The sequence below is a fragment of the Limulus polyphemus genome, unplaced genomic scaffold, assembly GCF_000517525.1.
Source record: "Limulus polyphemus unplaced genomic scaffold, Limulus_polyphemus-2.1.2 Scaffold60, whole genome shotgun sequence".
Taxonomy (NCBI): domain Eukaryota; kingdom Metazoa; phylum Arthropoda; class Merostomata; order Xiphosura; family Limulidae; genus Limulus; species Limulus polyphemus.
The window spans coordinates 1,293,563-1,309,730 of record NW_013665670.1 but is presented as its reverse complement, the minus strand read 5'-3'; the positions used below and the strand labels follow the sequence as shown (position 1 = coordinate 1,309,730).

The window sequence follows — 16,168 nt, the reverse complement described above, 5'->3', positions numbered from 1 at the left end:
TTCCTGATTTCTATGCTAGGTTGACTAAGTGTATGTGAATAGGTAAGTAGATGTCAAAGGCTTCTTTCATCATTCTTTTCCTCTTGTATGGCTCATTATATTGGTATTATTGCGTTTTATTACATGGTCATTTTTTCTGGCTTACATGGGCTATTTTAGAAAGATCTGTATGTCTATTATGCTCCAGAACTCTAACTTTTGTTGATCTTTTAAAAAAAAAATTAGAGTCTGCATTCTCAAGGGTTGGAGTAAATGGTTTTCTTCTTCTCCTTGAGTCTTTAAGTGGTTTGTTGTATACTAACTGCAGTTGTATTATGTTTGGCTTTTGAATATTGCTCCGACTTTAGGCTCTTTATACATCCTCTGTATTATGTCAGACAGACATTTAACATAAGGTAATACGGCTTGTGTCTGCAATTTTGTTCCTGCTTACTTTTGATGTTTGATTTTTTATTGTCTTCCTTATCAAACGTTCAGGTTATCCATTGTCAAGAAGGATTGTAGTGATGTGTCATTTGTTTTCTTTGCATCTTCTGTATTACAAATAATGTTCATTCTGAAAACTTGGCAGTCTATGAAGTTTGACTTTACACTGCAGGGTTGGTTTAATTTCAGATCGAGGTAGCTACTATTAACTGTAGTTTTCCTGTAAGCTCCTATTGTATACAAATAAAGAAAAAGCTTTTCAAAAAAGAAAGTACATGTAGGGATGGCTAATATCAATCTTTCAAAAACACTGCAAACAATATAGTATAATATTGTAAAGTTCTGATGACCTATTGAGGATATATTTAAAATACCATTTCGATGAACAATCAGAGCCATCCCTACATAGGCAGTTCTACCGCCTACCTGATGAGCTATGTGTCTTGCGAATACATTTTCTATTTACGTTGTGAATTTTATAACTGGATGGTGTTATTTCTGGTTTTAATACATTTCAATATTATTTATGCATTATTGGGGTCATCTAAGATATTGTAATAAAATAAACAATATATTATTAAAATCCTTGTCGCTGAAAAATAATATAGCATAACAACTTATTTTGGAATTGTATTTTATAAAACCTTTAGAAATTTGACTCATTTATCAAATTCTTAACTCTAAAATTATATATGAGTGTCACTAGAATAATTCTCATAAGATATCAGAAAAGTCAATATTTTACTCTGTTATTACCCATTTTTATTTTCTAACAATTGAGTCTAATTATTTACTTTAAATAGTTTTCACTGTAAGCACCACAGATAAAAGTGGTATTATATTTAGTGCATTTTTTTCTACTTCTTAGTATAAAAGAGGAACAATAATATTTTGGCATGTAGAAGATATGATGTTCGAGTTAGAAAAATCAATATTTTTAAAAGTATGATACTGTTATATTTATAATATCAGTAACATTATAGAACATAGACAGTATTAGAACCAAATCAATGCTGTTTTTAGTCAGACCTTTGCTACTAGAAATGGAGGGAGCGCAACAACCGTTATCAGCAGGAACTCCAACAAAGCTGAACTGTCGTAGCGCCGGTTCTCGACCACCAGTATCTATTACGTGGTGGAAAGAACACCTGGAGCTGAAGAATGCCAGAACTACTGTCTCCAATCATGGCAATTCAACCATTAGCACATTAATATTCACACCAACGGTTGAAGACGACCACAAAATTCTATCTTGTGTTGCAAAGAATTTGCTAATGCCTGGAACTACACTGCGTGAAAATCGTGAATTGATAGTTCATTGTAAGTAGCCATATCAATCACTAATATCTTTGAATATTAACTTGTGTTTTAAGTTTAACAATACCAATAAGGTTTCTGATGGCGTATACACGAAATAGTGCCATCATATATTGGATTTCTACTTATTAGGGGTATTCTGTAAAGTATATTTCCAGTTAAAACAGCTACCATTATGATCAAAATCTTGAAAATCACCTCTCTGTGTAATCGTTTTATTTCTCATAGAAATGACTTTATGATTATTTATTGCTTTTCAAGATAATGTTCTTCAAATATAATAACTATAATTAGTTCTATCCGTTGTTTAACAAGAAATTAGAATATTAAGTTATAAACTATTGATTGAACTTTGAAATGTTTTATGTTCCTCTGATGTGAACAATGGACGAGAAATTTCCTTTACATTTTATACATAATGCTTAGATATAATGTCATCAAAAAGTGGGGTAATAAAATTAAAGTATATTTAACTTACTTTCAGAATAATTATGAAATATAAGCTGTTCTTAAGTAATGAGTGATGCATAGCTGTGACATGATAACTCTCAAGTTTATAAAAATATTATATAAGAATTAAAGAATCGTTATATACAAATAGTCGGCAATTTATAATTTATCACTCATTGTAAGAATACATATATACATATAAGACAACAATAACGGATATTACCAAAATTTATTGGGATTCTCTACAAAATCATTGAACTGGCAGTAGAAAGAAATAATAATAATAGTATTATGAAGTCATATAAATCGAACGTGTTTTATAGATTGGTAATAATAAGTTAGTAAGATACATTGTGGACGACGAAAAAATTTACTTTTTTTAAACTCAGTAACTTTATTCGCATGAAACAAAACATCATAGCATAATGATCTATATGCATAGCTATTTCAAGCTTTAACTAGAGTAGAACTCATATCTCCGCCACGCAGCGTTGACCTTATTCGGCCCTCAAAAAATACGAAGATGTGCCCGAGTGTGTGTCGTTATCAAAGGACACGGATCATTTTTTGACAGGACAATGAGGGATAATATTTTACATATGTCCACCAAGTTTCATCAAAATCCGATCATTTTTGACTAGGTTATAGAGCAAAAATAGTGTGAAAAATCGGTCCCCATGTTAACAGATAGGGATTTTTTTGGATTTTCATGGCCTTGCTTTGACCTTAACATTTGCCTTTGACCCTTCAAATCCAAATGTATACCAACTTTCATCCAAATACATTCAGCCGCTTTCGAGAAATCTTGCTAACAAACACACAAACAAATACACACACACACACACAGGGGTGAAAACATAACCTACGTCACCTTCGGTAACAGAGGTAATGAAAAACAAAACATGAGAGGTTAAGGAAAGAAAGAGGAGAATTAGAGAGAAATAATGAGATAAAGTATAAAAAAGTGAAAGAAGAAGAGGTAAGATAGCCGTATGGAAGGAAAGAAAATCATTAAATTAATAAATAACATTGAATGAATAACCTCCAAATTTAACTAATTTCTTATATAAGCAGTAAAATAATAAGATTGGGGAGTAATGAGAAAAAAGGTAATTGTAGTCAGGATAACGTTTTAGTTATTTACAATCCACATTTCAATTAAATAAAGTGCCCTACTTAATAAACCTTTTTTTATACCTGATCATATATGTTGTTTCTTTACTGCGTCCTTATTATATCCAACAATCCGCTGGTCGTTCATGTTTCACAAAACAACTTGATTCTTATGCAAAGTAAAATTCAAAATTTCAGAGCTTTTACTGATTTATGGTAGTATAATTTTATCAATTAAATATCTGAACTTTAGCGTTTTGGCTGAATAAAATACTTTATGTTATTTCATAGAAATGACTAATATATCATTGTAGATATATAACAAAATATAATATTAGTAAATTAAATATTCAGCATCGTGTAACTAAATCTCAGTATAAGCTGTGAAGAAAGAATTTGCACAAAGGATCATTCAAAAATTCAAGAAGATTCACTGATCGTTGAAAATCTAAAACACAACATTGGTTTACTTATATGCATTTAGTCGTTTATCTTGATGCAAATCCGAAGTGTTTTATTGCATAGGTTATTATCACATTAAAACCATATATTAGTAAACAGAAAAGTTGCATGTTAACACATAAAACCGTTTATTATTTGAACTGTTAATAATAATTAAACAACACACTTAAAACTCAAGTAGTCAATCTGTAACTAGGCCTCGAGCTTCTAGAGTTAAGAATCTATATTATATGTAAACATAGTCAATCTTGACCGACAACATATGCCTATAGAATAGAACATAAGACAATACTAAGGTATCTATCACATGTAGTTAACATATTACATAATTTAATATTGGAGCTTCAATTTGTAGTATGTGAAAAACAAACAATCATCCGTAGTCTAATGTATTCTTATTAGTAATATTAGGTTTATTAACAAAATTTGATTCACATATTTTTAGCACTACAGATTTTGACTTTCTATGTACTAGCAACCATTACGGCACCGTACTTGTTTTTATTGTAGTATTCTCATATCTATTAACTAAAAATACATTTTACAAATAAATCGAGTATTTACGTAATTCCTTCTTCAGAATTAACGTCGCAATACTTTGAAATTTTCTGGTGTTTTGAATTATGTACCGTGTATTTTTATGGTTTCGAAATGTGTTAACATTAATTTTATTCATTTTCATCAACTACAAAAAAGTATTTTAAATTAATTTTTCTCAAAATATTTAAATTAAAAAGAGTTCATAAAAACTACTTCTGGGACTGTTGTTTTGACTAAAATTTTGAGGACCCTAAAGATAAAATCTGACAAATATTTCATGAACCAGTTGATATAATATTGTACTTACATTAAAGGTAAAAAAAAGAAAAACATAGCTAGGCTTATTTCATTAAGTGACACTGAAATAATTGCAATGTTTACTGGATGTGTTCAAAAACGGCATTTTTACGATTATTAAGTTTCGATTATTAATGCTCTTCTTACATGTAAGCTACACCTAAAATATTATCTTTCTTAAGTAATTTATAATATTTTGATAATAATAATGCATGTATTTTCGTTCTGTTTTGGCAACAAATCTCAGTAACAAGTCACTTAAGTTGAAAGTTCGTAAAACAAGTAACCCTCAAAATTCATACAGAACATTCTATATTTTCTATACAGATGCTCCTTTAGTCAGTCTCGGGTTTTATGGAAAGACAAAATCACAGCCAGTAACAGAAGGTTCTGAAATCTACTTTGAATGTCTCGTTCAATCCAACCCTCGGCCAAGAGGGATTTACTGGATGTTTGAAGGAGGAAAGCTCCAACACAATACCTCAGGAGGAATTATAATTAACAACCATACTTTGGTTTTGAAAGACATAAGCCGTTCCAGAAAGGGCCGTTACAGTTGTACAGCAATAAATGCTGTAGGAAAAGGGGAAAGTGCCATGTATTTTCTTCTAGTGGAATGTACTTAAAATATTATATTTTCCATTATTTTATTATTTTCTTTACACCAACACGCAGTGAGCGAGAAAGATTCACTACTTAACATGACTATCAATTTGGTTATTTTAAAAATTAAACAAACCATTAAATGGTTAATTTATAAAGCAAAAACGAAAACAAAAGTTTAGTTTCCGATATCTTTCGAAAACTTATTGATAGTTTGATATCTTATTTTTATTGAATTATTCATTAATTGACAGATAGCTCAATATATCGCTTCTTCATTAGGCGGCAGATAGCTAAAGACGTAGCTTCTTCATTAATCTAAAGGTACCTCAAAATATAGCTTCTTCATTAATCAATAGATAGCTCACGATATAGCTTCTTCATTAATCAATAGATTACTGAACTGGTAGAAGTTACTACATAATTTGCAAGCCCACATTTTAATATTTACATTAAGCCTAATTTATCTAAATGCAAATACGGTTTTTTACATGGATTTGTTATATGCTTTTGCAATATAAAAGAAACAAGTTTTCTTGTTCCAGTCTAATCTTATATGTAACTTCTTTAGTTTACCAAACAAATATTTGAATAAGCTTCAACCCATTACTTATAATGCTCCAATTTGGAACTTCTTTATTACCTATTAATGATTGTATTTGACACTTATTTTATCTTGATATGTAAACTTAGAGATCAAAACAGTGAATTTTCCCAGGTTTCACAAGCCAATTTAAACTAATTAGGATTTGAATCTTCAACTTACACAACCATGCTGGGTATCTTTGACGAGTGATGGGGACTTTTCAATAAGTGCTTATTTGTAAAAATTCACGTCGTTAGAGCCAGATTTCACCATGAAAACACTAAGTATCGATAAAAAAAGCTTTTCAGGTTCGGATGATTCAGGGCATAAATATGCACTGGAGAAGTATTATTCCGAACATTTTTGGGTGCGACATTTGCAGAGGTATCCATGTTAGTGCAACTGTAACGGGCGTGTGGGCAGCCCGTCGGCTTAGTCGTTGGTTTCAACTATGCACTCGTTAAAAATAAATTTATTCGGAGCGCACAAGCCACCAACGCGAGGAAGTTTAGGTGGGGAATAAAGAACTCACACAGACACAACTGAATACAATCAAATAACTTCTTTATTATACAGTTGAACGGTTCATTTATATCGAAACTCTCATGGTTGTTTTGCAATAACATTGTTTCTAAATCATTGAATTCTTGATTTTGAAGGTCTAAATGTTCTGTTACATTCAATAACAGAGTTAAGTTATCAATTAAGTTAACACGAGAAATTATTTCGGTCAAAATCGATATAACTGCATTAACAGTTCTTGTAAGATATCTTTCACTATTTCCACTTTAATCATTGTCAAATCTACCATTTCCTTGATACAGTTAGTATTCTTCACTTTTCTCTCTTTATACATTATTGAGCCTTAAGAGAAACACTATTATAATAGATCAGAAATAGCATACTTACAAGGAGTTTGTGTGGTGAACTTCTTGTAGATTCTGGATTACTGACATCTTCTTCTGTAGTCACATTAGGTCCCCGAAGCAGCTTGATAAATGCGGAAAAGTCGAATCATGTCGGAAAAGTGCCATTTAGATTCGGAAACGCGGAATTGTACACACAATTTTTAGTGTTTTTTCAGATTGTTCAAGACGTTTAGCAGATCTACTTTTAAAAGTAGTCCTTTTAACTCGATTGGTACAGGAGGGGGGGGGGGGTCTTCCAGCAACAAGTAGACTACTCCTTCAGGCTGTAACTAAAATCAACTTTGTTATTATGTCCTTACAGAACATATTTCTGATCCTTATCTAATTAATATCTTTGGCAAGATTATCCGAGACAATTATCTTAGGGTTGTATAGAGACAAAACCTTCAACTCGGACTCTTCATCAACAGTATCTCACCCTTGTCTTTCATCGCAGTTCCATTAACTGCTTTTCTTTACATTGGCTTATTTCTTCGTGCGTTTTCTCAGCATACCACATCTGTGAGCTGAGAATTCTTGCCTTAGGTCACGACTGGAATTTTATGGGCTACTTCCGCTATGGGCTTCAAGCCTGCATCTTCCCTAACTGGTATTATGGGTCGCTAGTTACTGCCCACGCTTTCTTATAACATTTTCAATCCACTGCTTCATATACGTTAAAAAAAATAAAATGTACTTCTGGGAAACCTTCGCATATTTAATATGTTTAGTATTTGTACTACACAAATACTTCACAACATTCATAAATTTTTAGACAAAAGTAGATAACAAATACAATGAACCTGAATGAAATGAACAGAAGATAGCTATTTTAAGATATTACGTGTAACATTTATACATAAATTGTATCAAATTAATATGCATTTTTTCAGCTTATTTTAAAACAGAACATGTAGGTGTGATAAGCCTCATTAGTATGAAAAAAGCAAAATATCTAACTATCATACTACTTAAATACACGTGAAGATTTTCAAAAGATTACTACTATTAGTTTTGTCTTAATTTTAGGATATTTGATTTAAAGTTGGTTCAAACCGATTTAAATGTATATATATATATATATGTATGTATTTTTTTAATTTCAAGTGCGTCAGTTTTACATTGAAATATATTCCAGATGCTCCCATTTGTAAATCAACAAACGTAAAGTCATTCGGAGTAGCAGTCTTCGAGTCTATTCATATCATTTGTGAAGTGGACGCTGAACCACCTGAGGTTTCCTTCGGATGGGGCTTTAACAACACTTATGAAACTTCTTATGTAATAGATTTTGAAAGTCGTTTAACGAAAAGTTTAGCAACTTTTACTCCACGAAATGAGCAAGGTTATGGTATACTACTTTGTTGGGCCAGCAATAAGATTGGACCTCAGATTACTCCGTGTGCATTTAATATCACACCAGTAGGTAGGCTGGTCTACACTATAAGACTCATTGTTTATTTATATTTACAATATATTAATGATATTCCGTAAGTTTTTTTTGTTGTTGTTAATCTTATTCAGTAAAAGTAATTATGAAATAGCGAAGACGGAACTAAAATATATTTTACTTGTACATAATATTAATATTTCAAAGCTTCTTAACATTCGTCGACTATTTTTAATATCTTCATTTAATCAGTTTTAAAAACGGTTTACTTGGTTTTTCCATGTAGCAATATCAAATGAGAGACTTAGTGCTCATAAAGCGAAATTATAAAAAAACAACATCCATTTCCAAACTTATCTCCAAAACTCTACTTCGTTCTATACAAAATACATTTCGCGGAAGCACATAGAGAATCATATGTCTTATTTAAGAAAGTTTGAGAGGGTATATATAAATGTATGATTTTATCTGTTCTAGATAATGTTCATCGATTCTCCAATTTAATTTTTAATGGCCGTTTTTAGATTCAAATAATTTTCTGAGCTATTCAGATGTAAATTTCCATTTAGAAAACTCCACAGATAAAAACATACTAGTGTGATGTCCGGATCTCACCAGCCAGGAAACGGACATCCATTTTCTCTTTGGAATTACCATTTGACGAACAGTCGAACAATAATGATATTATGCTGCATAGTGACACATATTTTATTAAAATCATCAATCTCAGGAAACAAAGAAAGCAAAATCGACATCAAAGCAATGCTAGTTTGCGAGAAGAGCATAAAAGCATAAAAGTATATTATAGTTTCGGATAATCCTCGATCTACCATATTCAAATTTAATTTAATAAAATTTATCATTTTCAAATAACCTCTTGTGAAACATTGTTCCCTTTGGACAAGTAATGTTTAAGGCAGAATCTTATTAAATGAGGATTTTTTTTATTTAAAATCGTCTTGTATTTTAAACTTTTAAACTATTCATTTTTTTATTTTCTTCCTTTAGGTTAATCATTTGTTCTAGAGCCGATAAAATTTGAATTAGTTTGTTCCAGGTAACAATAAAAAACTCAAAATCTTCTTTAAATTTTTTGATATTTTTAACCTTAAAATTGCTTAACCATCTGATTCAGGGCCACCAGAAAAACCAAAAAACTGCAAAGTGCAAAATGTCACCATGAACTCTATTCAAATATCTTGTGAAGAAGGGCACCACGGTGGTTTAAAGCAGCACTTTGTCCTTGAAGTGTATGACAAAAACTTGGAGACAATTGAATCAAATTTAACTTCCGAAATGCCACAGTTTTTTCTGCAGGATCTAGCGTACAGAACGTCATTTGAAGTGGTAGTTTATGCCGTGAATTCTGCAGGCCGAAGCGAAAGCTGGGCTATGACGATCAACACTCTTTCAAATCTTGTAGGAAATGATGGTAAGCATTATTTATAAATCAAATATCAGGTTTGTAGTATGTTAACTGACAAATAATATAAATAATATATTATAAAGTATATATATATATATATATATGTACGTGACGTTGTTTCTCATAATTAGCCTCGATAACTTAGCGGTAAGTCTAACGGCTTGTAAACGCTAAACATCGGGTTTGGATACTTGCGATTGGCATTGCACAAATAGCACATTGCATAGCTTTGCGCTTCATAACAAACAAACATAAATTTTGATAATTAACACGTGATATTACACTTTTTTGAAATCCGGTTTTTCATTCACATTTACATCTTTAGTGAAATAAAATAATTTACGAAATACTTAAGTGAACGCTCAGTCATGCTTTTCTGATTAGCATAGAATAAGCGGAAGCGGGTTATAATGATCCATAAATCTCTATAATAAAGTGAACCATTTCAAAATTCTTTGAAAAACTATTTTATTAAGAGCATAAACGAGCTTATACTTTCACAAGAACAAAAGTAAAGCTATAGAAATTATGATGTGCTTCTCAGAGATGTCGAATAATGAAATATTGAAGTCAAAACATAGTATATTATATTCTATAGTAAGCTATTTTAAAGTGTAAGACTCGTAATTTAAAACGGTGGTTTACACTTTTAATCTTGTCAACTACATGTTATCCATAAGTTAATATTCTATAAAGCCTTTAATAGCAATCTCCGATTTGTTTACTAAATTCACCCAGTCTTAAATATATATATTGTATTTATTATGTGAATACTAAAACATTTACTTACCTTGTTTGTTTGTTGTTGTTGTTAAAAGCAAAGTTGTACAACGGGCTATCTGTGCTATGCCCACCATAAATAGAAAGAAATATTCATAATTAATCATTTCTTGCAAACTTTCGTTTACCTAAGGTATGATAATAATTTAAGTGTGAATTCATAAAGATCGGTGTGTCAAAAGGATAATAAATGTAAGGGTAGGCTTTTCTGGGCTAAGCGTGGTGTATCTGAATCCGAGAGTCCGTGGTTCGAGCCTCACTGACACAAAATTTCACTCGTGAGTACGTTAAAATATTGGTAATCAAATCCTCCTAGTCGATTATAGTAGCTCAAGAATTGGCGGTGGGTGTTGGGGACTAGTTGATTTCTGTGTTATTTGTCAGCTCAAAATTAGAGATGGCAACACATATAAGGACGTCATTCAGGTATTCTTTATGGTTTGCCTAAAATTCATAGAGAAGGATGCCTTTTGCGACCAATAGTTTCTAACATCGGAACCAATAACCATGTATTGGCCGATTTCTCAGTTGAATTTCTGAAGACGTTTATCATTAATGAGTACCCTTTAAAAGCCGGTTTTCAGTTTTCTCATGAAATACAACAGTTGAAGTTTGACAGTAGTGTACACTGTGCCAGTTTTGATGTAGAATTATTATATATATATATATATAGTTTTAAAAGAAACAATGCAGTTAAATGCTGATCTGCTTTACCACGACACTTCAAACAAATCTGTTGGCCATTCCCAAATCTGTATATTTGAAATTGACGAGCTTTGCTACAAAAGAATAGAAAACTGTGATCTGGTTGACGGCGTTGCCGTTCTTGAAAGATATTGAATAGAAAGTTGCCCAAATGAGTTTAAGTCTCTGAATTATCGAAGGTATGTTGATAACAATTTTACCGTCTTCATGAATTCTTATCCAGCGTCCCTGTTTCTTCACTATTTTAATAGTAGATGTAGTAGCAAGAAACATCAACAGGATCGTATATTTTCTTTTTTGGACATTTCAATTAGTAATAATAACTGTCAATTGTGTGTTATAAGAAGACATTTACAGGCTTGTATTTCAACGTTGCAAGTTTCATTCCAAATATTTTAAAGTAAAACTTAGTCAAATATTTCATCTTGCATATAACATATATATACCACGTATTAGATCTTTACGCAAAGAATTTAATAACATCAAGAAATATGATTTTCTATGAAATAGAATACTTCGTAATTATTTAAATGATTGAAGTGTTAGTTTACTATGTACAATTTAAGTACCAAAATATCCTGTTCTCATCTGTCTATCCTACATGGGTAAGTCTCTATAATCATTAAGGATCATTTGGAAATGTCATTCGAAAGGTATTCCGCAGGTACAGTTCAGATGTGAGTTTAAACCTAATTGTCACATTTCGTTTTTCGTTTGATTTAAGGAGCAGATTTCCGTTTTACAACCATCATATGCAGTTTATAAATTTGCTTGTCCTTTCTGTGAGCAAAGCTACATTGATTCTATTAAAATAAAACTATTAACGTGAATTAAAGAACATGCTAACTTAAGATACCTCATTAAGTAAAGTGTATTTGAACATCACCTAACATTGTTATTCGTTTCAATTGGCTTAAAACTTTAACAAGGTCCAATGAATAAAGAAAGCTACTGAATAAAAAAGAGCTTACTCATTGAGTATTAAACAGTATTGGAACAATTAGTAAATTACTTTTATTAGTATAACAATGTAGTCGTTTGATAGACATAGAACTAAGTTTGAAGTTTAAAGTTGCTAACTTTACCTACAAAGAATGTTACGTCCTTTATTCAGACGTCTTATCAATTTTTTTATGAAAATGAAGGATGAAGAAAATCAGAATATCATCAAGAAGTGATAGTTCCTAATGTTTTCTAGCTATATAAACGCATCTGATCAAATGCTGAATTTTGTACTATTGAAGCAAATTTCTTACTTTTGAGCTTTATAAACAAAGTCTAAGCTAAGACATTAAGTATGTATTTGATTTCTTCATACCGACTGAAGAAATAGCATCCTCAAAACAATGTAGGATTTTCTTAAAAATAAAAAAAGATGTATTGTAGTAAAAAAAAAGTTAATTGACACTCCATAAAAAAGTAAATAATTTGGTTTGATATCACACTTATAAATTATATAATTATATTATAATTATAAATCAAATAAGATGTATTGTAGTAAAAATTATAGGGAGTGTCAATTAACAATAAGTAATTTGGTTTGATATAACTCTTATAAATTTGGCATTTTGTTCATAACCTTCACTATATCTCTCTCTCATATCAAGACCAAATCCACTGTGTGCTTAAGAGTGATCAACCTTTAACATAGAAAAATAAAATAAAATATTTCATTATATATGCGTTATGTTTTATACTCATAATTATCAACTTAGTCTTTTACTGTCCCACGTTGTATTCTAATGTACGTGATCATTTATAAACAAATGTTAACTAAAGTATTAGATTTTTTGGCTTTGTTTAATTTTCCTCTCTCTTAATGTTAATGTAATAAAAACAACGTATATACGTGACAAACGCTTGCATAATAAATCAGTTTGCGAAGTTTAATTAGATAATCACTTTTTCGCTAATGCAGCATACAGTCAACACAGATTTTTAACGTTATTAAAAGAATCGCATGAATATCAGAAATATTAAAAGAATAAAGCATTATTTTGATTTCAATAAACTGGTGTTCTCTCACGGCATCATAAAATTGCTTATGGTTTTGTTAATTTATTTCACGAAAAAATAATTGTCAATATATATTTGAATCGAATTACTATTCTTCAAAAACAAATACTTATTAAAACATCCCTTAATGTGTATATTATTACAATTTATTAGGTATTATCATACTCGTCTACTTAACGTGTAACTGGCTTCTCAACGTTTTACACATTTTTAGTACAAAACATTGGAATCAAAAGACCGAATTGTCTAAATTAAAAAAAAATAATGTCGTGATACTGTTACTTTTTGGGACTTCAAGAAAATTATTTACTACGTACTAAACTATTTTATTCGTTATTTAGATTTCGTTGATATTAATTCATTCTTACCGAATTAAAATTTATATAGGCATCGTAATAAGTGATATCAGTGACCATAAGACAAACTGCCATTTAAATTTTTGCAGTATTTTGTTGTGAAAAATTTAAGGCTAGATATTTTTTACATATATATATATATATGATGTTATTATTTATATGTAATCTATTGATTAAGAAAGTTATTTAGAAGTGCATAAGTAACATTTTCTGAAGAACTTTTATTTTTACGATGATTCTCATTTGAAGAATATATGTTTGGCGACCTTTGCCTAAAATCTATTAAGTATTCAATTGGTTCCATGACGTTTCAATTGAACTTCAGTTTCTTTTTTTCCCAAATCACTCTAACGTATAAACGTATTATAACAATATGACATATTATTTTGCGTAAATACAAAACAAGAATTTTTTCTGCTTTTTATGTTCTAATATTATGCTTTTTATTTCATCATCTCACTTCGTGCATTTTTTTTTCTTTGGTGATTATTTTAAAAGTAAATGAATATTTTAACTTATATTACTTGCATTATGGTTATTTTTAACTACTAAAAATACAAAAGTGGTGTTAAAAATAAAGCACAAAAGATACGTTTGAGGTGTATTTCATAATGAAATAATAACATAACGTTGTTATCAACGAAGTTCAAAAACGAGCTAAAATATAGAGCTATCAACACTACCCACGTGCTTCCAGAAAACAGTACATCAATTTATTCAGTTATCGCCATCTTATGCGATGAAAAACTGTACGTAGAAAAAGCTATAATTAACATTCATAACATCCTACAAATATTTTTAGGTAAGAATTTTAAATATTCATATAAGCATACTTTCACTATACTTATATCTATATCAATGGCGGAATTATTTTATTATTCATTCAGCTACTTATTATATATATATATATATATTCATTAATCTACTTTTAGCAATAATGAATAGCTATTTATCAATTATGTCACTATATTTACAGTATTTTTTTTTATATTTATGTATGTCATTAGAGCAACAATGGGATTTCCCGTTTGGGCCCCTTTTCGTGATCATTGGAACAAGTTTCATTGCCTTGATAGCAGTTGTTCTTGTAATAATCATTGTTATTCACATACGATTCCGGACTCACTCTCACAGGAAAACAAGTAAGTATTTACACGTTTGTTGTTTCAGATATTTTTATACTAAAAGCTAGACCAAAAACACTTGTAATTTATAGTTTCGCAATTTCATTTAATTTCCAAATGTAAAATGTGTCGCTTTTATTTTATTTTTATTAGATTAATACGTAAAATATTACTTTATTCTTCGACTTAGAATACTGTTTCTAAATTGTTTAGATGGGAATACTTAACGTAAAGACGCACTTCACTTCAGTGTATTATTGTAGCATAGCGAACTTACAGCACTAAAAACCGTGTTTCGATACCCGTGGTGGGCAAAGCACAGATAGTTCGTTGTGCTTAACTACAAACAACCAATTGTATGATTGTAGGACGTCATACTTAAGACACATACAAAATAATAAAACTGAACAATGCATTTAAACAGATATAAATAGCTTTATTTCTATTCCAGTTATTTTATTTTTATTTCACTATTTATCAGGAGATCGTTCGAGGGAAGACAACAGTGGGTAAGTTTCTATACTAAAATTATCATGTTTAATTTCGATTATATTTTGCTAAATCAAGTACGTATTATTATCTTTTCTAGAAGCACTACATTAAACAACTTGTATGTTAATAATAGAAGATGTGCAACATTTAAGAATAGGGAGTAATTTTATATCGTTAAATTACTATGTTGCTAGACTATTAGTGTTTTTAAGTCCATTACTTCTGGTAATATATAAATAGAAAGGCAAAGAGGTATTTTAATTTTTTGCAGTAGCCAATCTAAAACATGCACCAAACAGTCTTCGTTCTCAAAAAAATAGGTCTCTAGGTACCAAGACCTTATTTTAATATCACTTTTTTCTCAAGTTTTGGCAGCTTTCCCAAGATTATAATTTGCTACTATTATAACAAAAGTGGTTGACCTATAGCCCCCAATTACCAAACGTTGATCAATTAATCTTAGAAGAATATTCAAACTTTGTACAAAATTTGACAAATTCCAGATGAAAACATTTCGAGTTATACTGCTCAGATACACTCAGAGGAGTGAAAACAATACTCCCGGGATAATTATAAAAATGTTGACACTGAATTAATAATTATCATTTCCTATGATTGAAAAAAAAAAACTTAGTGCCAAAATATAATCCTTCAATATATTCATCTTAGACAATAGAGTAACCTTTACAACACTAGGCATTGTCGATGATATCTACATGTAAAACTCAAAATATATTTGTCTATTTGTTTGCTTGCTTGTTTGTCCGCCGCGTTCACTGCGCAGGTCACACTTTGCTCACGTAAAGGTGCAAATAATGACAATTTTTCGTTGATATACGCACCTATCGTCTGCTAGCCGAACTGGTAATTTTATCGTTAACATATACTTACACGAATAAATTCTACGCAGACTTGACACTTTTTGGTAAGTTTGAGTTAACATTTAATTCATAATATAGCATTGTATGCTTATTTAGTTACACATCATGAACTATACACCTACTAATACATCATATGTATAATACACACACAAAAAGAAATTTATGCAGAATTATAATGTTGTGTGTGGAAAATCAAACAGTAGGCCTAGCCTATAAAATGAAATTATCCTGTCTACCATAAAATAGGCTACATGAAAAGAGTAAGGCTTACATTATAATACTTGTTGTGTAAAATG

The 16,168-nt window shown here is 30.3% G+C and overlaps 1 protein-coding gene across 3 annotated transcripts in view; it reads left to right on the top strand.

Annotated features, from left to right (window-relative positions):
* Positions 1 to 16,168, top strand: part of LOC106464492 (synaptogenesis protein syg-2-like) — a 61,912-nt gene that overhangs the window by 25,800 nt on the left and 19,944 nt on the right. For all 3 annotated transcript variants that reach the window (XM_022392690.1, XM_022392678.1, XM_022392686.1), the window contains 6 exons: positions 1,450 to 1,746; positions 4,933 to 5,223; positions 7,841 to 8,128; positions 9,228 to 9,524; positions 14,383 to 14,517; positions 14,981 to 15,008. In XM_022392690.1, coding sequence (XP_022248398.1) covers positions 1,450 to 1,746; positions 4,933 to 5,223; positions 7,841 to 8,128; positions 9,228 to 9,524; positions 14,383 to 14,517; positions 14,981 to 15,008 — 1,336 coding nt within the window. The remainder of the gene's footprint in view (positions 1 to 1,449; positions 1,747 to 4,932; positions 5,224 to 7,840; positions 8,129 to 9,227; positions 9,525 to 14,382; positions 14,518 to 14,980; positions 15,009 to 16,168) is intronic.